Below are 25,099 nucleotides of genomic sequence, written 5' to 3' on the forward strand. Positions count from 1 at the left end.
AAATTGCTACCTAACAGTTGATTTAGCTGTGGCTGTGAATAGCAAAGGGCCCTCATCTCACATGTTTTACTGCCATTTATAGCCAAGCCAGACGGATGAGCAGTTTCCTTTTATCTTCTTCCATCAATATCTATTGCCTGAAAAATCACACAACGCTCCAGCTGAACAAAAGAGATTTCGGTCGTTCTGGTTAGAAATGAACAACCTCACGTTCTCACTGAGGTAACAGAAGAACAGGAGAATGCTCAACTGGTGCTGTTTACCGAAAGAAAATGAAAATCCTTTCCATACATGCACTCAGGTTAACCTTCATTAAAAGCATAACGCTCACTCTAATTACGTTGCAGTTTCTGATTGACATGCAGCAGCGTTCTTATGAACGGATAGATTGCTTCCTCGTTGATTCAAGTCTGTACTGAAGCAGCCCAGATAGGCTTTAATGTCTTATAGAGTATTGAAAGATAACACTGTAAGACGGCAAACATTAGCAACGGATGGAGGATAAGTGATAACAGTGAGAGCGAGAGAAGGTGAGGACCCAGCTGTGTGCTTCAAATAATTGTAATGTACACTTTTTTTTGAGGTCACCGTTACTTCTAGAAATGGATGCATGTGAGTGTGGTTTCATATTTTAATACCTGATTGGATAACAGGACCTTCACGTCTGCCTTTCAAGTTTCAAGTATTCCAATACAGCAATTTCCGATCAGCACTTTTTTTTTTTTTAATGTACAAGACACCATTTGAATAAACACGTCACAGTAAATATACTTCATTGCAGTCTTTTATCACTGCAGAGATAAAGCTTTTCTTAATATGCATATACTGCATGGGATGAAGTTGTAATAAACACCCCGTGATTTTAGTTAAATCACGAAAATATCACATGATACGGTTATTTATTGGCAGCAGCAGCAGCTTAAAAGTGCAAAAAAAAAACAAAAAACTTATGTGCTATCCAAGGTGAGCTTATAACACAGGGTGTCATAGTTACATACAAAACAGACATTACAAACATACAGTATCAAAATACACACTTGTGAACATTTAGTGCAGCAGTATTAACACATTTGAACAGTTGCTTTTGACTTTCTTTTTTTTTTTACAAGACTCTGTTAAAGGCTCTATCTGTAACAACACAGTCAACCTGGTGAGAACTTTTGGCATAAACAAAGACACATGATTGTTTTCTCGATTTAAGGCTTTATCCAAGGGAGCGTCTCTGAAAACAAAATGTCAGACACTCGCAAAAAACATGTGATTGTTTCTATTCCGTCTCACGCGACGAACCTTTCCTTGGCCTGTGTGCTTTTTCCTCCCTGGAACATAGAAAGTGCATGACAACTGATTAGTATGATAAGCTGGTAATTCTCCTGCGTGTTGACTATTTTTTACTCATGATTAACAGAACAGAAATTTCAAGAGCCAGATTTCCTTTTTGGTTTGCTCTCAGTCATCATATTAATGAAAGGAGGACGTCGCTGCCATTTTTGAAGCCCCTGTTACATTCAGCAGAGCGTTAGATGGGCTCTCTCCAATTCCTCTGACTTTCCCAATTCTCAAATTTGTGCCGGCCATGCTGTCGATCCAAATGCGACAGTTTATTATCCTCACTTTGCCAACTTCAGTTACAGCCGTTCGTTTCTTTTGCGGACTTTCAGCGCACGTTCGCTCTCACACCTTTGACACACGTGTTCGTGCAGCTCTGCCTCGAGACAAAGTTGTTGCTGCTCCCGCCGCAGCCCGAGTAGACGAACTCCTCGCACTTCTTGGTGGCCTTGTTGTAGTAGTAACGGGGTATGGAGGCTGAACAACTGCCTTTATCCAGCGGGTCGAGGCAGAGCACAGGCACAGCTGGGAATTAAAGCACAAAGCAGCTAATGAGAAGACCAATAACAGTCTCTGAAGGACAACCAAAATGAAATCTACCCATTTTTTGCATTCTCACAAAGGCATGATGAATTCTTCAGGGTTATTAGTCCCTGTTTTTTTGTTCAGTGGCAGCAAATTACTTTTGTACTAACTTTTTCGTGGACTGCAGTACTCCATGCAAGACGTGTGGTCTTGGAAGCGATTGGAGTTGCCCTGACAGCCTCCATAATAAAAGGACTCGCACTGCATTGTGCTCATGTTGAAGAAATAGCGACGGAAAAGGGCACGGCATGGTCCTTCCTGTTTGGGAAACCTGCAGATTTGGGGAATCTCTGTGGAGGAAAGTGACAAATTTTATGGCTGGGGTTGGATCAAATCCAACAACATGTTTTGTGTTGTGCACACACACACACACACACACACACACACAAACTTCAGTAGTTAGCTGTGGGCAACTGGACTTGCTTGGAATAGTCTAATCTGAAAAGTATTCTTCAGTTCTGGGGAGGGGCTTCTTGGATGAGAGGTGAAACATCTTCAAACTTAACTCAAACAAATCCAGTTACCTACAGCTGGCTACTGAAGATGTCTCTGACCTGAGACAAGGTGTAAGAGACAATATTGTCCACACAGTGCGTGGCTCACTTTATCACTTTATCTCTTGAGAACTTACTTGGGATTCTGAAGCATGTTTTCTGACACTCCGGGTAACTCCTGAAGTTGTTGGCGTTGCCCTGGCACCCTCCATAGTAGAAAACCTCGCACTTCTGAGTGATTGTGTTGTAGTAATAGCGCTCAATCTCCCCTCTGCAGGGTCCCTCGTCCACTTCAAGGAGACACGCCTCTGAGAGCAGCAAGGAAACAAACAAGAGGTAAACAACAACAACAACAACAACAAAACAAAAGAATTTACTTTATGGTGCGCGTAAAACCAATTCTTGTGAATGTGCTAAACGGTTTTATACGCGACATTAAGTGGACATTAATACATAAAGAGCTCTGTAAACCAACACGACAACAGCAGACAGCGCTTACCTTTAGGCGCCAGAGCCAAAACGCTGTAAAGTGAGGAGAAAAGTGTAAATAGCGCAAATGTACAAGACCCCATGGTGGTGATTTTGCGCGCTCTCGCTCTCGTCTCTTTCACGCTGCCGTCGCGCGTCCACTTATATGAGTTTGGCAGAGGAATTTTAGGGGCGGGTATGTGGTGACTCATTTCCATATCACAAATGAACTGGAATAGAGAGTGGGAATGACATCAGAGAGAAACGGCATCGATAACTTAGCGTAAATGTGACTCAGCCCACAATGAAATGACAGGCGAGACTCACAGACACCTTCATTGAAGATGAGGATGAGGATGATGATGATGATGAATTAGGCTCCATTGATCCATGACTGGATTATTGGATCAATACTCTTGTGAAATCAGGTTCCTGCCAAGTTCCCAACACAAAACCAGTCTGACTGCATCTGATTTCCCCCCTACACACACACACACACACACACACACACGTGCATTGACTTCTATTCACTTGGACAGTCTATACAAAGTGTTATTCCTAACCTTAACCTTAACCATGATCAGTTAATGTCTAACCCTAACTTTAACTTAACCACTATTCAAACAACATATTTAACCAGTGCCTCAGAAATGAGGCTCTGCCTTATTAGGACCAGGTTTATGTCTCCATGAGGACTACTAGTCGTGGCGAGGTCAGTGTCTATGCCAAATTTCCTCAAGAGCGAACAAATACACACACACACGCACCTCCATTTCCAGCCTTGAGCCTCTTTGTTATATTTTGTGTAATGACTGCAGCCGTCTACAGCCTTTTTCCAAGGAAGCCGTAATGTTTTACTAAACTCTCAATTTGTCCTTCCTCAGCGCTAAAAGCAGCATCCCCAGAAAATAAATGTACCATAAAACCTCTTTGTTTTTTTTACCTACAGACCTGTGCATAAATAATATTGCTGTGTTATTCCACATATTCCACTTTTTTCCTAAAGACAAAGGAAGGCAGAATCCAGTCCAGTTATTACAGCCTATTAAAGCAATTGTCTCTGTGCTGTTGGAAAAGTGCAGTGCAGTCATCTTCAGGACAAGGATGTGTCTCCACCTTGACAGGTAGAGGCTAAATACAGATTAGTCTTCTTATCACAGTGACCTGATACATGTGGCCGACATGGCACTCAGACCCATCCATACCTGGATTCACGTTGAAACAGAGTCACAATAGCAAAAATCTAAATTTAATCTGCAAAACAGAGGATATCATTTTGGTTTTACATGTAATCCAAAAACAGAAAAATTACACCTGCATAATTCATCTGCTCCTTAGTTGAGAATCTATGGCTTGAATTTACACTACGCCTTGTCTTAATAAGATTAAACGGATTAGGATTGTTTATACAGATTACTTTATAACCCAGATTATGAGAAAGGCGAGGGATTCTTCAACAGGACTTTGGCTGTGAAGGACTGCTCTTTGTAGGCATTCGTAAGTAAATTTTTTATATTCTTTTTGATCGTATTTTACTGAGCACCATTCAATCCGTTTGATCTCTCATAAGAGTGTCAGTATCATGTAACACTAAGTTTAATTCTTCCTTTTGTGACAGAGAATGCCGGTCATTAATGTAGATGAGCTGACAGACAAGGACAAAGCTGTAATGGAAGTAAACCAAAAAAAACTTGAAGTGAAACTGGAGAGGTGGTTGGTAAGTTCTTCATCGTTGAGATGACAAATATGCCACAGCCTTACTTATAAAAAGATGTTTCTTCTCTTTCATAGGAGAGAAACCTATCAACCAGCATGAGTGTGATTGTTTAAATTGCAGTTCATTCAACGAGCGACATGTACAATTGAAATCGTTGGATAGGTGTCTTAATGCCGTTCTCTCCTCACCTCAGACATCTAAATGCTGTGAAGAAGTCAAGGAGTACATTCAGGCTCGAGAGGAGGAGGACATTCTTGTCAAAGGCATACCTGAGGAGAAGAACCCCTTCAAGGAGAAAGGTGGCTGTGTCATCTGCTAAAATGGACCCGAGGAGCTTTTCATAGCTCAGATTAGCACCCAAGGACACTCTCCCGCCCCCCCAACAAAGAATTTACAAACAACGAAGACTAGAAGGACACAATGAAGCATTTTACAAAATGTCCCAAGTTTGCATCTTATTTCGGCCTTTGAAAAAGGTGCAATGAAAAAGAAAAGTATTCGGTAAGGGTTATATTAATGCTTCCCTTTCATGTGGCGTATAGAGTCTTAGCAAATGGACCCATGTGTTCTTTCATGGACACTAACAACTGTCATTAAATCTGCTCGTTTATAACTCAAACTGTCTCCATCATTCACTGCACAAAAGGGGTTTCATGACAGGGTGGATAGACAAGACATTTACATAACTCAGTTTGCACACATTAACACAAACTTTCCCCGGAAACATCACAAGAGTATCTTTATTACATAGCACAGACCTTTATGTTAATATAATATATAATATACAGTACCTTGCCTGTTTAGAGTAAGATTTTATCCTGTAGCTCCACGTGGCTTTTGTTTTCCATTCATTTCTGCATGACTAAATTAGATAAAAATGTACTTAACATTATTACACGTGTATTTCAATTTTGTAACTGCTCCACATTATCAGTGCGGGGTGATGTTGTGCCATTACGTTTAAAGGATATTGGAAATTCAAAGATTCAAACATGTAACACGTTAAATTGAAATACTTGACAGTGATTGTGATCCTTAAGGAAATAAGAATACAACGGACAGATGAAAGGATGACAATATATCACCAAATTGATATTTTGAACCACCCCTTCCTTGGATTCTTTTCTAAAAAATCATGTTAATGGATAAAATACAATTTCTGTTTCTAGACCATTTACTTTCCTTTTCAAGGCATATCAACTCCCCCAGCTTTTGTGTCTAAGGTGTCATAAGACGGCTCAGTTGTAGGTTTTGCCCCATATGTTTAAGCTTTCTGCGTCTATAGAAAACTATTGGGAATAGCTGCTGTGCTGAAACACAGTGGAGAAAGGACAGATGGGTCACAAAAAGTGCTACAACAGCTACGTTACGGCTCGTCTGTAGGTAGCACTACACTCCAATTAGCGTGATGTAACGTTTGGTAACTTTAATCTTATTTAATCAAAAGATGAGTGAGTGAGTGGGTGAGAATGTAGGTCAGAGACAAACATAGAGGAGCCTTCAAATAAGAAAGCTACAGTAGACGTTGTGCCGCCTCCTTCACTGTATCTTTTTTTGTTTTAATCTTAAATAATAAAATAAAACAATATTAATAGAAGGCGGTAATGCACATTTATGGATGCCAACTGAAGAACAATAACTGGTCTAATGTTAATTAACCTTTCTGAAGCTTTCTGATTTTCCTAGTTTGTCCTTTCAGGTTGCCGTAGAAAATAAAGTTGGTGGTGCAAGATGGCGGCTCTCCCAAAGTTAAAAAGTACATATAAAAAACTTCTTCTGAAACCATGACAGCCAAACTATTTTTTACTTTAAAGTGATGTAAAGACATGCTAATGAGATGTATATTCGATTATCGACCAATAAACCCCCCCCCAGTCAAGCCTTCCTGGTGCCTGGTTTCTTCAAGCTCAGTCACATTCTGCGCATGCGCTCAAACTGTAAACAGACATGGCGCTACACGGAGGAGCCCTGCGTTTTAACCTGCGCTTAAACCTCAATTATGCGTCCAAAGTCTGCTCCTTTGTCAGTGTCAGGAGGTTTTCTGAAAAGTTGACGTCTAAACCCGCATCAGGCGGTGGTACAGAGACTACCGGAGACCATGCCATCTACACACCAGAGCATTTTGCTCTGAAAGAGTCCCTCAGAAAGGTATGCTAATGCTAATGTTAGCACGCTTTAGAATCTTCGAAATAAACGAGGCTTGATTATGCTGTAGTTTCGCTGATGATCATTTTTAGATGTCATGTTTTGCCCAAGAAGGCAGCGTTATTCAGATTAACAGAGAAGCCCTTCACGAACTGTTAAGTAGGTGAAAGGTCATCTTTCGACCTTTTTTATTTTTTTAAATGTAAACTTTATTTAACCAGACAGGACAGAACACATTCTTATTTACAAATGTGGCCTGGCAAAAGGCAGGGCATTTTGAGGGTGGGGGAAAGGGGGCTATAAAACAATACACACAATATTACAAACACTAGACTTAGTAAACATATTAACAAGACGTTTTCAAAGACACAACTAAAATACACACATAAAGCCAAACTCACTGCAATAGATTCAGACCCATGATTCAAATGTTATAATAATATTGCACTTTCATCATCACCACCATAATTTAGTAATTACTTGGCCAGAAATTGTTGTCCAATTTTCTGTTTCTGAGTTAGGATCCTGTTGTGATCAGTCTTCTGGTTTACTAGTGATGTGATTTGTCAATGTTTGGAGTGGACTGTTGATCTTAACCTTGTGCAAAGTGAGTTTCCATGGTAATCCACAGAAATTCAGTTTGATAGACCCCAAGTCTTTTATGTTTTCATTACCCATCCTTATCTCCATCTTCCCTCTTGAGTCATTTCAGCCCCGCTCTTGCTTCTGTGCTGGGATGATCAAAAGGCAACGCTTACATCGGGCCAAGGTAGCTCAGCGCTAGAGCGAGTCTTTCAATTTGGAGGTTGTGGGATTGATTCCCAGATACGCTAGTCTACATGCCTTGTCAAGACTACAAAAGCATATGATATGAATGCACATTTAGTAGAAAAATTATTGTTATTTTGTCTAAAACTTGACTTTTAAAGTAAACATAGACCACAGTTCAGACCACAGATAGATAGATAGATAGATGTTCACGTTCAACATTCACAGCCTTTTTACACAACACATTTCCATTTCCTTCTTGTTACATGTTTGAAAGCAGAGTAGCTTGGTTGACCTTTATTGAAATGTACTGATTCATAGCAGAGATAATGACAGAAACCAAGTGACAGAGTCTCAGGCAGAATCTCCTGCATGTGTCTCAGAGGCAGATCTTTGCAGAGCACTATCCCGCCTCAGGGAACATAGTTGAGTCTACAAACACCTTGCAGATTTGTGTGCCCTCTTATATTTCAGATTCAAGTTGAAACATTTTTCCTGCTGTCAGAGAGGTAAAGGGATATGATCCATGTTTGGAAACGTTTCTGTTCAAATCCGATGATTTGTGAGCCACGAGTGCGTCTCAGCATTCAGATGAAACTGCCTATTAAGGCAGCAAGGTCGGCCAGGGGAAAGCACAGTGCATACCATGATGATTAAAAGAGTTACTCTGGAATATTCAGGTGTGCAGTTGGCCAAAAATATGGCATATTTGATCAATTTGAATGGATTTTTGTTTAAAATTGTCTCAAAAACCTGGAAGAATAGGAAAGATGGACCATTTCATTAGTGGTAAATATGAATTCCTCTACTGTAGTAATTGAACGCTTTTAGTCGAGTGGTTCCTCTGTGTTTGAGCGTGGTGTGTTTCAAAGACGGAAGACAATTTAGCTAAAGCGATATCAGGTATAAGATGATTGAATACAACCTCAGTCTCATAATAATTTCTTTCTATTTTAAGAAAAAGGAATACGATTTATTAAAACTTGTAAAAGTTGTACATCTAGTCTAACTGATTGTACATATAAATTACTCGACAGACGGTAGAGTCAGAGGCTGCAGGATATATTAAGAGCCCACTTTAACTCGTCAAAATGTTACGGTAAATGCAGGGGAAGCTTGTTGTGTGACTAAACTTTCAAAGGATACGAGAAGTTTGAAAATAAACTAGCTCTGGGATTATTGGGAAGGAAGAGAGTATGAAAAGGAAATGCAGAACAATACGTTTGCAGTGCAGGAAAGGGATCTCAAGGCAGTGTGGTTTATTAAAAGAATACACTGAAGGGTTGAGTGTCTTTATGGATGTATACAAACGGGGTGATAGGAAATCCTTTAGTCCCTTGTCACTGTAGTTGTGTGTGCCCTGTGCTATATTCATGAGCTAATTTATAGACTAGAATAAATGAAGCGCCGTGCCAAGAAATTAGTCAGGCCTCCACAATACCAGACCATCACACCAGCCGAGGCTTGTGTGGGTGGAAGGTCGGCTGCTGCTGTTAATGAAGACAAGGAGCCAAAAGAGATTTCCCCAGCGTTCTGAGGAAGAGCCTATTCATGTACAACCTCCCCTGGTTTCAGACAGAGATTTCCCTTTCACACAATGAAGCCATTTGTCGACAGACATGTGTAGGACGCTGCTAAGGACGGTTATTTTAAGCAAAAAATGCAATCTAATGAACTAATTATGGAGTTTTTAAAGCAAGACTTAAGTTGCATTGTTTTTAAATATTCTATTCCTACGATCAATCCCTTGTCACTACCAGGTAGCACTAAAAAAAATTACATTATATTTAATAATATTTGGCATTTTAATTTAGCCCCTCAAATAAATGAAGGAACTCTTTTCAGCCAGGACTTCAGCCACCACATCTCAATCAGAAGTGGGAGAACCACCAACAATACTTTTAATACATTATATTTGTACTCTGCATCGTCTTTTATTTGTCCTTTGAAATACACGACATCACAAAGAACATGATTCAGCTAATGTTCGGTGAGTAACGGATAAAAAAAAAACAATTTCAAATAAAGGGTTCTTCCTCTTTCAAGGGAAAAAGCAGTAAGAGTTACTAAATCTCCGACCATGTCATTCCGTTGTAAAATACAGTACAGAAAAATCTAAGTGAGTAAGCGGCCTCACTCATTGTGTATATACAGCATTATTAGTGACCACATCTTAGGCAGAAGTGGAAAAAAATACCCACAATATTGTAGAGCTGAAACAATTAATCGATTGCTAAATTAATTGATTAAACTATTTTGATAATCGATTAATCGACACAAAGCTTTTTTCATGATTAAAACAAGATTTCCGATTGTTGAAGCTTCTTAAATGTGAATATTTTCTGCATTTATTTGCTCTGGATAACAAATACATCATTAAATGTTAATCATTTTGGTTTGTGGACAAAACAAGACATTTGAGAACCTCCTCATTTCCAGGTTTGACGAAAACTGATCAACATTTTTTAAGGTTTTCTGACATTTTATGGACCAAGTGATTAATCGAGGGAAATAATCGGCAGATTAATCGATTATGAAAATAATCCTTTGTTGCAGCTCTACAATATTGCTATAAAATAACACCACATTTAATACTTAAAACTCCTCTCAGGCAGCCCAGTCTTGTTCCTTTGTTCCTCGTGTGGAGAACAACCGGGTGTCAGGGGAGTAGGTCACACTTTCCTGACTTGGACAACATGTTAGACTTCACAACACAAAGCTCTTGACCCCATCTTACTACATATCAGTTTGGTGATGCAAAAAAGCCCCAAATAAACTTTGTGAAGAAAGATGTAGGATTATTCCCCCAGTGACCTTTGTATTTCCTGTTCCAGCAGCTCGTCGTCCCTCCCTTCCGCTCTTCAGGATCTGACCTTTAAACACAGATGAGTTTACTGCAGGGTGAAAGGGACCAGTACCTGTCTTTTTGTAATTTTTGTGTAACGTAAGCGTGATTTTCACAGGTTCAGTCCTGTGAATGTGTTGAAAGTAGTATCCGTGGCCATGTTTTCTGATGGCTTCATATTCAGACATTGTGTTTTTCTTGGCAGGTTTGGCTTTGTGTGTTTTGGACAAGAATGGAATTTGTTTTTGGTTTCAGTGATCCCACTTCTAGTCTTGCTGATGGTTACACTTTCGCATCTTGTTCATGTAACTCTGTTCATCGGCTTAAATTGGATGGCTCCTGTTTCAACTTAATCGTAACAGTTAATACACCAGTATGTAGAAGCTCTTTGGTTGAATATAACTGAATTGATTTTCAAATTCACTGTTTCAAATTTGGGTATAAAAAGGTGAATTTAGTTTGTTAGTTCCCAAACAAATAACAATAACGTTTTTAGTTTAAAATTGGAAAAATAAATAAATGTGTTTGGCACTGCATGTTCATAAGGTTAAAGGCGATGGACATTAGCCAGAGTTTGGTCTTTTTTTTTTTGTATTTTATTGTGTGTATTTGTCACGAATGGTTCACAACTACTGTTGTTTGCTGCATGTTCAGGAAGCATTCTGCTGCTGAAGTCTTCCCCCAGACAACAATTGTCTTCTGTTTTTGTTTTGAGGGACCCCTAGAGGCAGAAACCATACACTATGCATTTAACATCAACATATTTTGCAGGAACAGTCATAAGTTACAAGGCATTATATATATTTTTTTGACATCGAAATACCCCACAGACGGTAAACCATAGCTTATTCTTTCTGTAGCAGCTTGAGTTCCTGCAAAAATGGCACGCTCAATAGATTGGTCAGTTTTAAGTGCTTCTCCAGCTGTGAGCTGATTCCAACACAGAGGTTTTTCAGCTGTGGGATACTTCAGTGTGCACTAATTGAGTCATGACACTAACAAGATTGACTCATTCCAAGGCCAGGTTGTCATCCACTCTTCACTTCCTGTCAACATTTTGTTTATCCGAGTGGACTGATGGAGCACACCGCTGCTTGAATTTGAATGTAGGGACGAAACAAAAGTTGAACAAGTGGATGCCTCTGCAGGTTAGTGGTTCTGGTTGAGTCATAACGCAAATGTGGAAAAACGGGACCTATTGCTTCTCTGCCTAGTAATAAATGGAGATGTTGTGGGAGGTAGGATGCAAGAGATTGGAATCCTCTTTTTGGGGAGTAGAAATACTCCTACTAGTCATTTTGTGTTGGAGATAAACATGATCTACAACTGGGTTTCCCAATCATGGTCCATGTTTTTCGATGGTTCCCTGCTCCAACACACGTCATTCAAGTAAATAGGTCGTTACCAGGCTTTTGCAGAGCTTGTTGACATTTAAATACATATGTTGGAGGCAAGGAAACGTCTAAAACATGCAGGGCAGTGGGTCTCCAGGAGCAGGATTGAGAAAGACTGAACCAACCACTCTCTACCCTTATTGTGCCCACTGATGAAACACAATGCTGCGAAAAAAAGTACGAATTCTGCTAAAATAATCATGCTAATGCATCAAATCAGTCAGTATGGATAAATACTGCGTAATAGTTGCACCATTAAGCTCTTTTAATGCAGGTTGTTCTTCTCCAAAAACTGCAAATCTTCTGCTTATTTGTCGTTTTGCTCATGAAGCATATAATTTAGGCACGATCCTTCGGATTTCTGGCACTTGCGTATCCCCCGGTTTTGCGGCTGAATTGACTTAGTGGCTGCTAACCCAGAAGGAATGTCATTAGTGGGGGTTTCAGTACCAAGATTTGTTTTTGCTTGCCGTTTCAAACACCACCTCAGCAGATTTCTGCCCTGCCAAGAAGAGAATGGTGGCAAAAAAAAAAAATAGAGTAGAGTCATTAAAGTATTGGCATTCAAATTGTTGAATAGAAACGTGCCAAATATCACCAACTGCTCCCTGACAAATGTATCCGTGTCAGTCTTAAGAAAGCAAAACCCTAGATAAGACTCTCGTTTTGGAACATTTTGTATTTTTTTCTTACAAATGTGTTGGTTTTTTATTCCTATTTATTTTAAAATGCCTGTGTCAAGATGATTGAGATTGATACCAAATGCTTGTCATTGTCTTCTTGTCATAATGCACATGACAGCCGCCAAGTCTTGCTTAGTGGACTGAGAACATGAACATACAGAAAGTAGGGCTTTGTTGCATTGCTTCACACATTGTCATCATTATTGACTCACCACGTAATACGATTTCAAGCCTGCTTTGTATGCATTGATATGTAATGCTTTATCCTTCTGCCTGCTAGGGATAGATTACATAGACTTAAAGTAGAGCTGAACTCCACACAGCAGGAAACCCAAATACAGTATGCAGCCATTGTATGTGTTTTTTTGTTTTCGGTCTCAGCTGGAGACGGCTTTTATTAATAAACATGCACACATGTCATCAAAATGTATGGAAAAGAGAGGGGGAGGGGTTAACATTTGTGAATATTACATATACACACATGAATGAATATACTTTTCCTTGTTATGTCGATACAGATCATCGATCAGGAGATCAACCCCCATGTGGATCAGTGGGAAGCAGAAGGAAAGTTTCCAGCACACAAAGTCTTCAAAATCTTAGGAAGTGCTGGCTTTCTAGGAGTCAACAAACCGGTCGGTAAGTGTTTTTATATTTACTTTTCATGATGGAGGATTCAACCGCGGCGAAGTTTCCCAATTTATGAATTAGGCGTTCACTCCATGAAATGTCAGAAAGTAGGAAAATGTTCCGTGTTATCGAAACCACAAAACGATGTTCTCAAACGTCTTGTTCTTTTCCACAAACCAAACGTATTCAGTTTAAGAGACTAGCAGGTATTCACATTTAAAAATCTGACCATCGCATAACCAAAGCAGCAGACTCAAACCCTGTGTACCTTTCCTACTCATGGAAATCAAACAATTTTGCATGATTGTGTCACTCAGAAGCCTTTCATTTTTACAAATGACATTTTGAGCATTGTTACTCAACTTGCCTGCTTGGAAAACATATGTGCTTTTCATCTCCTGCTTCTCTTTTTCTCCTGTAATATAAGCACGAAAAACATGTTACAAGTCCAGACACATTGCTTGCTCTGAGCTGTGTTATGACATCGACTTTGATCTCTATTTGTGTTCTTGAGAATCGCAGCTGATAATTCATGGAAAAAAGAAACAGAGACAAATCAATCTGGAGAATGAAAAGCAACACATATATCGCTTTAAAGGGTGCCATTTGAAGTCTAAAACATATGGCTTGACTAACAATCACTCCGACTAAATCTGTGGTTAGAATTTCTCTGAAAGAGGTGAATCAACACAGACGCAGCGAGAGATGTGAAACGGAGGAATCCTCCTTGTGCACAGTTTGACCACCGCTGCCTCAGGGACCTTTGGCAGGACTTTTTTTTTTTGTTCACAGCTGAATTCATGTTCCATTCATTTGTCTCTCCGTCTGGCAGCCATACATTACAGTTTGGTCTGGTTTAGAAATATCCCCACTGCGATGATGTGTGCCGGTGTCACAGCAACATCCCACAACAGCTGTCTGCTGCAGTCTAGCACATTTCCAGATGTTTGTCCAGCTGGGTCTCGGCCGGCATGGGAGAAGGAGCGGGTTAAGTGCTGTGCATAACCACAAATTATTTGTGGTTGCGATGAGTAAGTCGAGACGCACGGTGAGCAGAGGTCCAAAGTTTCACACATTGAAATTGTTGCCACCTTTATTTGTCCCTCTGCTTTTATTATTGTTTCATTTGACGGCTGATGCTGAAAATGAGCGAGTCCTGCGAGGTCGCGCCCGCTGCAGTTCTGTCGGTGAAAGAGGAAAGAGGAAGGAGGGTAGGGGAATTAAAATGTGCTGACTTCACAAGCCTTAAGCTTTAGTTGACAGGATTACACGGGATGAGCAGCCCGACAGAAGACTGTGTCAACACACAGTTGTTACCAGATGGTAGATTATCGACTATCATGTAGAGCACAATAAAACACAACAACAGTGGGACATTTATTCTTGTTCAATGAAAAAATGATTAGGGCATAATCTTCCAAAAACAGTGCTCCGTTGTGATGGTGGGTGCTTCTGGTAACTCTTGCTGAATTTAATAAGGAAATAACCACACTTGCATTGTTCACCAAGTGTGTAGTTGCCATCGGGTTAATTGATCGAGAGGCTGAAAGGGGGAATAAGGATTAAGGAGGCTGATCAATGGCGAAATTATAGATTAGGTAGGATCCCTCTGTCCTTCTCTGCATTTTCAATCTCTCACATGTAGGATCAAAGAAACATGTACAGTTTTAACATGTGAAAATGCCACTGATGATGTTATTTTGTGTTATCTGTGTTCATGGCACTAAAATCCAGCTTTAACGATGTTATCAGGCTCTGTCACTGTAATGAGTTTGTGTGTTTTCCCTGAAGGCATTGATTCAGTAAGACGTGGGAAAGCAGACAAACTGCCAGCGGACAAAATATGACGGTGCTTTAACTCCAAACTGTAATACAGCCCCAACATTAAAACTGTTAAAAACAACTTCAATAGTGTCAATTTTAGTTATTTAAAAGGTTCAAATATTCTCCACATTGGCATGTTTTGAGTCAATTAAAAATAAATAGATAGTAATGTTGTGGCTCATTGTCAATGTCCCTTTAATTAGTCTGCAGAGACACTTGTTTTTCTCTCTTTTCCATTTCCAAGAAAAGGCATAATTACCTTTCAAAACGTGAGAATGGGAAATTTTCCTAAAACAGGGATGTTGAGGAGGGAAGACAGGGACGACCTCTGGCTCGCTGCCCGTTTTCCTCTGCTCTGAGAGCAGAAGTTTGTGCAGTTTATACCATGGCAATGGCCTTGTCTCCTGTCAGACTGATAAAAGCTGACAGCCCACACAGTTTTTGTCTTCAGGCTGTTTCCTGTCCTTCCTTGTAACATCTTCTTTGGCCAAAATCATGTACGTATTTTTGTGTATATGTGAGGTGAGTGTACAATTGCATAGAGCTGCAACTAAGGATTATTTTCATAATCGATTCATTCTTGATTAATCGTTTGGTCCATAAAGAGATGGTCTCAAATGTCTTGTTTTTGTCCACAAACCAAGATGATTAACTTTTAATGATTTGGTATCCAGATCAAAGAAATGAAGAGAATACTCACATTTTAGAAGCTTAAACAATCGTAAATGAAAAAAGCTTTGGACCAATTAATCGATTATCAAAATAGTTGTCGATTAATAATCAGTTAATCGATAAATTGTTTCAGCTCTACACTTGTAGCAGTTGCAGTGAAAGCTGGAGATGAACTTAATGGGTAATTATCATTGTTAAATTATTGTCTATCACACGTGGTTAAATGCAGGCACAGAACAGAAAGGTTTTCCACACTCTCTCCCCACGTGACCCTTCAATATTTCCTCCATATGGAACAACAACATATGCCGAGGAGCATCTGCTCTTCAGCATAAACATACTATATATGTATGGATACGCTTGACATATTTGACAGCGGATTGTTTTGCTTTTCTTCTGCTTGCTTGTACAACCAGACTGCCCTGCTGTTTTCTTTAAAGGTGGATCAACTTCAAGGCTTCCTTTGGTCCACATTATTCACCGCAGGGTTTCCGACGCTCAGAGAATTATCACTGCAAAGCTGCACCTGTTTCCTTTTATTTTTGCTCGCCCCACTATATTTCCCTTTTTTTTTAATCTGTCCCCTTTTCGGTAGTTTTGTCCCCCCCTCATTCTGCCCCTCTCTCTTGACAGTCAGCCAGACGGTGCTTTCATTTTTGGATAACTAATCTGACAGGTGATATTAAACCTTTTCGCTAGCGCCCCCATGTTGTAAATTTGCCGATAATTATTTGTTGTCCTTCATCCCGTGGCTGACATCGGCGTGCTGTTTTTTCTGTCATGGGAAAACTGAGCGCTGAGCTTTTCGCAGTCTTTTTTACTCTCAGGCTGACAGGACATTACTATGAAAAGATTAATGGTGAATGGAAAAACTGTTAGTTTTACACCAGCATCAGATTGTGACTTGAAAAGAAATCAGTCATTGTCATTCTGTACTATTTTGACAGGATTTGAATGTGAATAGCCCCGTTTACTTTCATTTCAGTACTCACATATTTACTTTTTTATCATCAAAATCATTTATCCGTACTGTCTCATCTTTTGCACTTGCGTGTCTGTGTCTCACTATGAGCCAAAATCTACGAGAAAGACGCGCGCGCCCTAAAACCGGAAATACGTCACTTGTAAACGAGTGAGAGAAGTTAACGCTTTTAAACTGCATTTGAATGCAGATGAATACACGGTAGTCACGGACCGTACAACGTGTAGCGCATTTATTTACATTTTCCATGTTTTTATAAATTATTTTGGATGATTCTCTATCTTCTCCTTCATGTGAGACTGGTGGAAGCGGTGCCCTAGCGCCCTCTATGGACGGTCCGTCACAGGTTGCGGTACCATGCACAGTGGTCTGGCCCCAGACATAACTTGTCAACATCACTCATGTGCGACAGTCGGGAAATGGCGACTTCTTTTTGTGATAAACAGCCACATGCAAAGAAAGAAAGAGCACAGAACCCTGGATGTCACCTGTATAACATTCTTCTTCTTATTATTAGTGGAATTTACATTTGTAAATTCTACAGTTATGCCAGTATAACATCACGCTATTTATTTACATAGCCTAACTACACTGCCCCGCTTGGAGGAAACGAGAGAGAAAAGCAGTATGAAAGTGGGTCCCTCAGGTCAGCTATTATTCTACGAGAAGCGCACAGGCCAGGTTATTTAATCCAGAGAGGATGCTGCTGTTGATGATGAAAGGAAATGTAAAGAGGCTCTTTATGAAGATAAACAACATAAAATGGTGTTTCAAACATGGTTTATAATATCTATTCATCTCTTATTAAGGACCCGAGGTCTTTGCAGATGTCTTCACTGCCAGTACGGATATCAGATTTTGACTGAGAATATGTTAATGCTGAAATCATAGTTGCTCTGTACTGTGCTGCTGATCTCCTAGCGTGTGATTTCATAATTACAGATGGTGCAATTCATTTTAATATCCTGTCTTTTATTTGAGCGCGTGCCAACTGACCAGGTCAGAATTTCATGTGTGTGTCACAGTGCGTGTGTGTGTTCTTGTATTTGTTGCTTTTCGAGAACCAAAAATTGTGTAAACCATAGAGACTGAGGACATTTTGGCTGCTCCTCACTTCTGATGTGTGTGTGTGTGTGTGTGTGGGTGTGTGTGTGTGTCTGTCTGTCTGTGTGTCGCTGATAGGCTTAATCACGATTATGTAACACACATTCATTTACATTTAAAGGTTACACACTACACAGTGAAGATGACTAATGTAGTATTGGCATATGTGTATTGTGTAATGATGTGCTGGCACAGTACTGTTCAGTGTGTTTGTGTGTTGTCCTGTGCAGAGTATGGAGGCCTGGGCCTGGACTTCAGCTACAGTGTAGCAGTGGCAGAGGAGTTGGGCCACATCCGCTGCGGAGGCGTCCCCATGGCCATCGGTGTACAAAGCGACATGGCTACTCCCGCACTTGCCAGGTACGATCGCAGCACTGTCGCATTCCTTAGTCAACATATTCTGGGGCTGCTGCCAATGCCCTGAGGTAAAGTTAGCACATCTAGCTCGCGTTACTCATCTCCCTCCACGGCCACTCACAGCCACTACGTGTCAGCGATTCAGCCAACGATATCGACTCATTTTCACATCACTGCTAGAGCTGCATGTGCAAACAGACCAGACGGTGTTTCACACATGCCCAAGTCCCGTGTGTTAGAATGAGTGACATCGAACGGTGAAACTGCAGGCTGTGACAAACGGATGGCTCCTCTGACGACCTCGTCTCCCGAGCACCTCAAACACTGTTAGCGTGGTAAACTGAGACGTGGACTGCACTGCTCTGGCTGCTGAAGAAACACCATGGAGGTGCAAAATGACCAAACTGAAAAATGAAGGAGTTTTGCCAAAAAAAATAAAGAATTGCAGAAGCAGATGACTCTGCCTGTGTACTCGGTGAATTGATTATTTCGCCGCGGCACCATCTGCTCAGCTGATGGGACTGCCAACGTAGTAGCTCCAGCAGTTGTCATTGGAGTGCAAACTAAGGATAATTCTTCCAATCATTTTTACTGGGTTGTGTGTAAAAAGTCATTTTTCTTGAATTCCCTTCAGTATATATACTCTGTACACACATTCACACAGCTGGACACAACTCAGCATCTACATTCAATAAATGTAAGATTATCAAACCTTGAGAGAGGGGGAGAGTCTGCAGCCTCAGGTGCAGTGCATGCATTTAGTCATGGAAAGCAAAGCTTGTCGATGAACCGACGACAAACGCCTGCCTCCGACTGTAGAGGAGAGTTTAATGTAAAAAAAAGTGAATCATTGTGAAATTCAGTGTTAAAATACAGCCACTTTATCAAAGTTAAAGTCCCCGGAGAGTAGTTGTGTCATGTATTTGGACACTGTATGTCTGACCCGTGTAAGGCCTTGGTTTGATGCGTGTTATCCTCCTGCTGTGAAATTGCTGGCAAGGCCAGATTCAGTGGAATATATGGCGGGAGTCTCGGGGGCCTTAATTAGGGGAAATTCTACTCTTGCCCACATCGAGGTAAAAGCACTAGAGGAGTGGCAAAAACAAAAAGGAAGGTACCTGGGGGAGCTTTAGGATCCTCAGTCTGTCCGGAAATGCGATTACCTGAAAAAGTGTCGCTTTAAAGCGCAAACTCAGCTGTTTCGGCCTCGCCACAGTAACCGAGAACAGTCACCTCGACTTTTTGAAGCCTCAAAATTTGCAATTTGACCAGCGCCCTGCTGGACGATCACACTGGTGTGTGCAAGTGATGAAGAAGTGAAGGGCAAATAACTCAGAAATGAATCAAATGGGACGTAGGCTCATTTTAGACTTTAGTTATTTTTGCAACCAACAGACCCTGGTCACTAACGATTACTTCTGTCACGCGTCCCTGGATTTACTTGTCATACTATGAAACTACTACTGGACATCTGTGTTTCAATTAGATACAAAAATGTATCACATAAATAAATCCGTTAGGGATTATCTTGGGGTTCGTTGTGATTTTTCTGTCGTGTCGTCTGCAGGTTTGGTTCAGCTTCGCTAAAGAAAGAATTCCTCCTTCCTTCCATCATGGGGGACAAAGTTGCCTGCCTCGGTGTCAGTGAAGTGGGAGCTGGCTCTGACGTCTCAAGTATGCGTTGACTCCCTTATTGTCCATTTATTTATTTATTAACCCTTGAAGGAGCCATTCTAAGGCAGTAATGTTGCAAAATGATTAGAGGATTACAAATAAAGCAGTTTTACAATCTCTTGTCATTTCTTAGGAAGGGACGACTTGATGCAATATTAGATTTCACCACTTTATTTATTTATTTTTTCTCCCTAAATGAGTATGTATTACATTTGACACAGTGGCCTTAGCCGTGCTGTAAAGAGCCAGAAAGATATGTCTTTACCCGTTCATCCACGGAAATGTTTTATTTAACCTCCTCTCTCGCCTGCGTCTGTTCACACATTCACCGATGCAGGTATAAAGACCAAGGCAGTGAGGGAAGGCGACGAGTATGTGATCAACGGCGGGAAGATGTGGACCACCAATGGTACCCAGGCAGACTGGATGTGTCTCCTTGCCAACACCAGTGATGGGCCCCCACACAGGAACAAATCTCTCATCTGTTTGCCCATGAACCTGCCAGGTCAGAGTCTGTTTCCCTTGGGCAAAGAATATCTTTGTCCAGTGCATAGTTGCTGTACGAGCTGATATTTGTTTACCGCAGGAGTCCACATCGCCCGCAAGATTGACAAAATGGGTATGTGGTCGTCGGACACAGCGGAGGTGTTTTTCGATGATGTGCACGTTCCCTGCAAGAACCTCATCGGAGAGGAAGGCATGGGCTTCACCTACCAGATGCTTCAGTTCCAGGAAGAGAGGCTTTGGGCAGTGGCCAACGGTGAGCGAGCATTACTTAATAATAATCTTCATCTCTCCCTCTCTCGCACGCCCCTTCAATCATCAGACGTCATTGTTCCATTTTATCTTGTATCTTCTTCGTCTCTCTCTCCAGAATTCCTTGTGCAATTTTGCTTTTAGTTACAAAACAGGGTGTTCAGGTCACATATTCTGAGTCACTAATCTCCTTTTAAAAGAGTTGTTTGCTTTCAATGGTGACGTTCAAACATGAGTCTGTGTTTTCTTTGGCACATTCAATGAGAAACTGGGAAATACTACGTGATATCACTGACACTGTAACATTTGGAGTTTTCAGTGAAAGTAAAGCGCCAACACTGTGAGAACAGAAAACCTTTATTGATGAAAGATGAGGAGGTAAAAACCTGACGTCCTCTCCGTCTGGCTCTAGTGCTGACCACAATGGACGTCGTCCTTCAGGACACCGTCGAGTACGCAAGGCAGAGGAGCATCTTCAAGCAGCCCGTCCTTTACCACCAGACGGTGCACTTCAGGTTGGCCGAGCTGCAGACGGAGGTTGAGCTCCTCCGCTCCCTCCTCCACCGAGCTACAGGTACAGGTCCCCTGATATGGAGGCGGCATGATGGGGGGAAACAAAAGAAAGATGAATCTGCTTTGGTTCAGCACAAGGGACACGTTTGGAGCAGATTATGTTTAACTATGTGGCTTCTTTTATTTGTACCTGCAACATTCAGATTTTTCAGGTTCAGGTGTGAGCAAATGTTTTGAAGAATTTCTTTGACGAATTGCCTGAAAACAGTCTGAATATTACTTCTAGTAAGTGGTATTTCGGAGGCATATAAAGAACTTTTGCTAACATCATATTTTAGAGGTAAATAAAGTGATGTTATGGATGTAAGGCTCTATATGCCTGTTTTGAAATATGGAATTATGGTAAGAAGATGGAATATATGCGGCATGGGGTGTTTTCAGTTTGATTTGATGGCTTATTGTTATATTTCTCATTGCTCCTAATCTAGGATTGTCTACAGTAAGGAGGTAGGGAAAGACGCACTTCCTTGCACACTGAAACAGGGAAAATCATTTGTCTCACTCAAGCTCTACTGGAGGGAATAAGAGACATTGATCAGTTGAACTGGAAAATGTAAAAAAAAAACACACACACTGAAACAGAGCTGGTTTGTTTATTGTATTTGTTGTCATTCCCATTTCTTCTTCTAATAATACACTGTACACTGAGAGGTGTAACTCTGCCCTCCACAGTTCGAAGTTCTTAATCACAGTTCGAAGTTTTTTTCCATCACGTCCGTCGCATCCTCCTCTGTCTAATCTTTTCCTATTTTCTCATCATTTCTCTCTTTCCTTCCTTCCTCCCCGCTGCAGCATTGTACATTAAAGGTAACGATGTCACCAAGCTGGCATCGATGGGCAAATTGAAGGCTGGACGTCTGGCCAGAGAGCTGAGCGACAGCTGTCTCCAGTTCTGGGGAGGGATGGGTTTCACTAATGATGTGATGGTCAGCAGATTTTACAGGTGAGGAACCTTTTTTAAGAAATAACCAAACACAAACACTTTGTTGAATAATAACTTAACCTTGCTAATGTTGTTTGCATCATCCCAAACTAATAAGTCATATCCAGCAGCAGCAGTCACTATTGAAGGTTGCTATCTTGTTGATTTTATATTTGAATGGCAACTGTGTGCACTCTGGGTGAAGTTGTGATGTTTCTATGGTAACGAGGACCTCACACATTGGCAGGAGCTTGATAGATTGCACTTAATGTATTTTCCATGGAAAAATAAAAAAACAACTTCTTAAACACTAGGTTGAAATCAGGTCAGATGTAGACTTTATTGTGTGATGTGTTTTACACAGGGCTGACATCTAGTGATGGGGCTTATAATGCAGCTGAACATGTGCTTCAGGAAAGAAAAGGTTGTTCACAAATCAATGTTGTCCTTTCCACAGGGATTCCCGTCTGTTGTCAATTGGTGGCGGTGCCGATGAGGTTATGCTGGGAATCATCTGCAAATACATGGACATACTACCCAAGAAGTGATGTCATTAACAGCTGACGCAACTCTGTTACTTATAAGCTAATCAATAATAATAATGATAATGAATTGCAACACAAAGAAACAAGAAATAATAATCACCTAAGTGCAATTCCGGTAAACTCATGAACTCTTTGACACACTTTTAACTATATCTTTTTTTAAACTAGTGTGTTGACTAAAATGTATGAGCTGATACAGGAAAACCGAAGCTTGTTTGTCTGATGGTAAGTTCTATACTGATTAATTTATTGATATAGAATTAGGAAAAAGGAAAGGAAATAAAATGAAAAGAAATGTGAAATTTCAGTTTTTAATAGCAAACAATTACACTAATCTGAGCATAAAACGTCTTTATTTACATTAAAATATTTGTACAGTATTTGAACATTGCATTATACATTTTTGTAATAATTCCGTTCATTCTTGAGCACTAGCACACGTTTTTTTCATCTAGCACAGATTTGTCATTATTGAATGTTCCCATTCCTGCTTTGAGCTCAACGTCAGAGTATGAACTTTTTTTTTAAGTGAAATGTTAGGTCTTGTCGTCCTAGTTTAGTTAAACTAGGCAATTACTCAGAAATACTAGCATTGTGTACATGACATATATAGAAGACAGCTATTTATGTGATCATTAACTGTTTCACTTTTCTACACCAGTTTTACTTTTTTGCACCAGTTTTACTTTTTCGGTCTTAATCAAGTCCTTCAGTGACTCAGTTTAAGGGACTTTGTATGAAGCGTACATACATTTAGGGCATGTGAAGCTGAACTCCCTTTCTTTTTAAAGGGCTAATGTGTAAGATTTTAGTAAGATTTATGAAATATCCATAATCACCTTTTTGATATATTATTTTTATCACCTTGTAATGAACTACAACTATGATTTAATTTAAAAAAAATTCTCTTACTACTGAGCCCACCATGTTTAGTTTAGTTTTTTGGGTGAAAGAAGAGGTGTTCATGTGGTTACTCTTGCGATGCCACCAAATCTTACACACTAGTCCTTTAAAACACTGCCTTTCCTCATCATTAATGTTGTCATTGGCCTTGGTTTGATATACAGCAGTGTGGCACACTGGGGAGGAATATGTGAAATTAGAAAACAAAGGCCATGGGCAAGTCCAGGAGGAGCCTCTGATCACCTCAGCTTGATGTACCAGTACAGGACAAAGAATACAAAAAAGCAGAAGAGCAGCATGTAGCACAACAGTTTGGTCTGACTGCCTCTGGACAGCCTCTTCACTCTGCCAATGGTTGCACCGAGCAGGCCGCCAGTTGAGTCAAAGTCTGTGTCCTAGTGCGAGATAACAAGAGATTAAACAATGGCCTCAACTCCAGAGAAACCGACTTTCTTAAAAAAAACTCTTCTCTTTATCATTTTAACTCCCATTATGTTCAGACTCTAAATTTCTAGCTAAACTTTTTTTTTTTTTTTTACAAACATTCATTTACTGAACAACAGGTATGGTCTGCCTCTCCAAGCTAGTGCATATGTTAACAAAAGAACTGTGATAATTAATCGGTGAAACTAATCAAAAACCTAAATTTAGTTGGAAAAAACGTTTTCGATGTTTGAGTTTTAGTATATCATTACAACAAAAACAAATAGGCTGATGATGTCATTAAAAATGACCTCTACTTCAATACGATCAATATAAAACTTGTGGACACACAAGACTATTCTCTATAAACAACCTGTGCTGATCTACTTGAGATTTTAGAGAGGTGTACATTCATGTTTCAACATTCAAGTTGACTGGTATTTCTTTAGCTCAAATTCAGTTGCAGTATCAAAGTGAAACTTACCATATCATCAAGCATTTTATTCTGGTATTTGACTTCCGTTCCGATGTCAATAGACAGCTGTAAACATTGACGTAATGATAATTGAGTGAATATCAATGTGGTACACACAGACACACGACATCTTCTCTAATGTTTTCGCTTATTTTCCTACTTACACTTTTTAAAGCGCTGACTTTGGCTCTCAGTCCCTCCTGTAGGTGTTCGTTTTCCTCTTCATACACACTGTACCCACTTGCTACATAGCCCCCAGAGCCTCCTTCACCTTAAAGGAAAAACAACGACAATAATTACACGCTTTGTCACCGCGTTAGCATTATAATCCCGTTCGAAGGCAACAGAGACGGCACAATTGTATACATCTTTGTCAGGAAAACACAACCACTAAAAGTTATTCTCAGTCGCTCGCACAAGCTAACGTTAGCAAACAACATTCGAGCTATGTGCATTTAAAAGGACCATTTAATTATAGTTATCTTACCTAAACCGGCGCGCCTCATCTTGTCCCGCTAATAGAAACACTTCCAGCCCCTGTAAAAAATATGAGGAACAACTAAATTCCGGTAAAATGACGTATAAATGACAGCAACAGATAACAGATGGGCGGCGTGCAAATCTCTACACATAAGCAAACGCCACGATAGCAGACGGTGGCCGAGGAGGAAAATGTCTTCCCTGGAAGAAAATCGCGTTTAAAAAAGAAATGAATATGACGCAACAAAATGTTCCAGTGTAAGTGTAAAGTACATGAAACATAAACCAAACAATATTTTTGTTTTATGTGTTTTTGTAGTGCTGTGGTCAAGCCCACAATAACAAGAAGGC

The 25,099-nt window shown here is 40.3% G+C and overlaps 4 protein-coding genes across 4 annotated transcripts; 2 read left to right on the plus strand and 2 right to left on the minus strand.

Moving 5' to 3' along the window:
• Positions 1-617: 617 nt before the first annotated feature.
• On the minus strand, positions 618-3,120 carry tfpi2 (tissue factor pathway inhibitor 2). The gene is made up of 5 exons (XM_044051979.1): positions 2,908-3,120; positions 2,546-2,716; positions 2,025-2,204; positions 1,681-1,854; positions 618-1,319 (listed from the first exon to the last, which is right to left on the minus strand). Exons 1-5 carry the CDS (start codon positions 3,092-3,094, stop codon positions 1,237-1,239), a joined length of 795 nt encoding a protein of 264 aa, XP_043907914.1. The 5' UTR covers positions 3,095-3,120; the 3' UTR covers positions 618-1,236.
• A 1,169-nt stretch (positions 3,121-4,289) lies between these two features.
• On the plus strand, positions 4,290-5,212 carry gngt1 (guanine nucleotide binding protein (G protein), gamma transducing activity polypeptide 1). Its single transcript, XM_044051981.1, has 3 exons — positions 4,290-4,373; positions 4,495-4,593; positions 4,787-5,212. The coding sequence occupies exons 2-3, from the start codon at positions 4,498-4,500 to the stop codon at positions 4,910-4,912; spliced, it is 222 nt and encodes a 73-aa protein (XP_043907916.1). The 5' UTR covers positions 4,290-4,373; positions 4,495-4,497; the 3' UTR covers positions 4,913-5,212.
• A 1,303-nt stretch (positions 5,213-6,515) lies between these two features.
• zgc:85777 (uncharacterized protein LOC405871 homolog) lies at positions 6,516-22,737 on the plus strand. The gene is made up of 9 exons (XM_044051978.1): positions 6,516-6,741; positions 12,947-13,067; positions 17,871-18,000; positions 19,565-19,671; positions 20,009-20,176; positions 20,258-20,431; positions 20,840-21,001; positions 21,793-21,943; positions 22,380-22,737. The coding sequence occupies exons 1-9, from the start codon at positions 6,541-6,543 to the stop codon at positions 22,468-22,470; spliced, it is 1,305 nt and encodes a 434-aa protein (XP_043907913.1). The 5' UTR covers positions 6,516-6,540; the 3' UTR covers positions 22,471-22,737.
• A 64-nt stretch (positions 22,738-22,801) lies between these two features.
• On the minus strand, positions 22,802-24,930 carry bet1 (Bet1 golgi vesicular membrane trafficking protein). The gene is made up of 4 exons (XM_044051980.1): positions 24,756-24,930; positions 24,433-24,539; positions 24,278-24,334; positions 22,802-23,765 (listed from the first exon to the last, which is right to left on the minus strand). Exons 1-4 carry the CDS (start codon positions 24,772-24,774, stop codon positions 23,610-23,612), a joined length of 339 nt encoding a protein of 112 aa, XP_043907915.1. The 5' UTR covers positions 24,775-24,930; the 3' UTR covers positions 22,802-23,609.
• Positions 24,931-25,099: the final 169 nt, after the last annotated feature.

Source organism: Solea senegalensis, linkage group LG20 (genome assembly GCF_019176455.1).
Source record: "Solea senegalensis isolate Sse05_10M linkage group LG20, IFAPA_SoseM_1, whole genome shotgun sequence".
Lineage (NCBI taxonomy): Eukaryota > Metazoa > Chordata > Actinopteri > Pleuronectiformes > Soleidae > Solea > Solea senegalensis.

What these genes read in the sequence shown, in the direction of transcription:
- tfpi2 (XM_044051979.1), bottom strand. Translation starts at nt 3,094, where the DNA reads ATGGAAATGAGTCACCACATACCCGCCCCTAAAATTCCTCTGCCAAAC. An exon ending in TTTGGCTCTGGCGCCTAAAG is followed by an intron (nt 2,717 to 2,907) that starts GTAAGCGCTGTC and finishes TGCTGCTCTCAG; the next exon opens with AGGCGTGTCTCCTTGAAGTG. An exon ending in AACATGCTTCAGAATCCCAA is followed by an intron (nt 2,205 to 2,545) that starts GTAAGTTCTCAA and finishes TTTCCTCCACAG; the next exon opens with AGATTCCCCAAATCTGCAGG.
- gngt1 (XM_044051981.1), top strand. Translation starts at nt 4,498, where the DNA reads ATGCCGGTCATTAATGTAGATGAGCTGACAGACAAGGACAAAGCTGTA. An exon ending in TGAAACTGGAGAGGTGGTTG is followed by an intron (nt 4,594 to 4,786) that starts GTAAGTTCTTCA and finishes TCCTCACCTCAG; the next exon opens with ACATCTAAATGCTGTGAAGA.
- zgc:85777 (XM_044051978.1), top strand. Translation starts at nt 6,541, where the DNA reads ATGGCGCTACACGGAGGAGCCCTGCGTTTTAACCTGCGCTTAAACCTC. An exon ending in TGAAAGAGTCCCTCAGAAAG is followed by an intron (nt 6,742 to 12,946) that starts GTATGCTAATGC and finishes ATGTCGATACAG; the next exon opens with ATCATCGATCAGGAGATCAA. An exon ending in AGGAGTCAACAAACCGGTCG is followed by an intron (nt 13,068 to 17,870) that starts GTAAGTGTTTTT and finishes TGTCCTGTGCAG; the next exon opens with AGTATGGAGGCCTGGGCCTG.
- bet1 (XM_044051980.1), bottom strand. An exon ending in AAGTCAGCGCTTTAAAAAGT is followed by an intron (nt 24,335 to 24,432) that starts GTAAGTAGGAAA and finishes CAATGTTTACAG; the next exon opens with CTGTCTATTGACATCGGAAC. An exon ending in ATAAAATGCTTGATGATATG is followed by an intron (nt 23,766 to 24,277) that starts GTAAGTTTCACT and finishes ATCTCGCACTAG; the next exon opens with GACACAGACTTTGACTCAAC.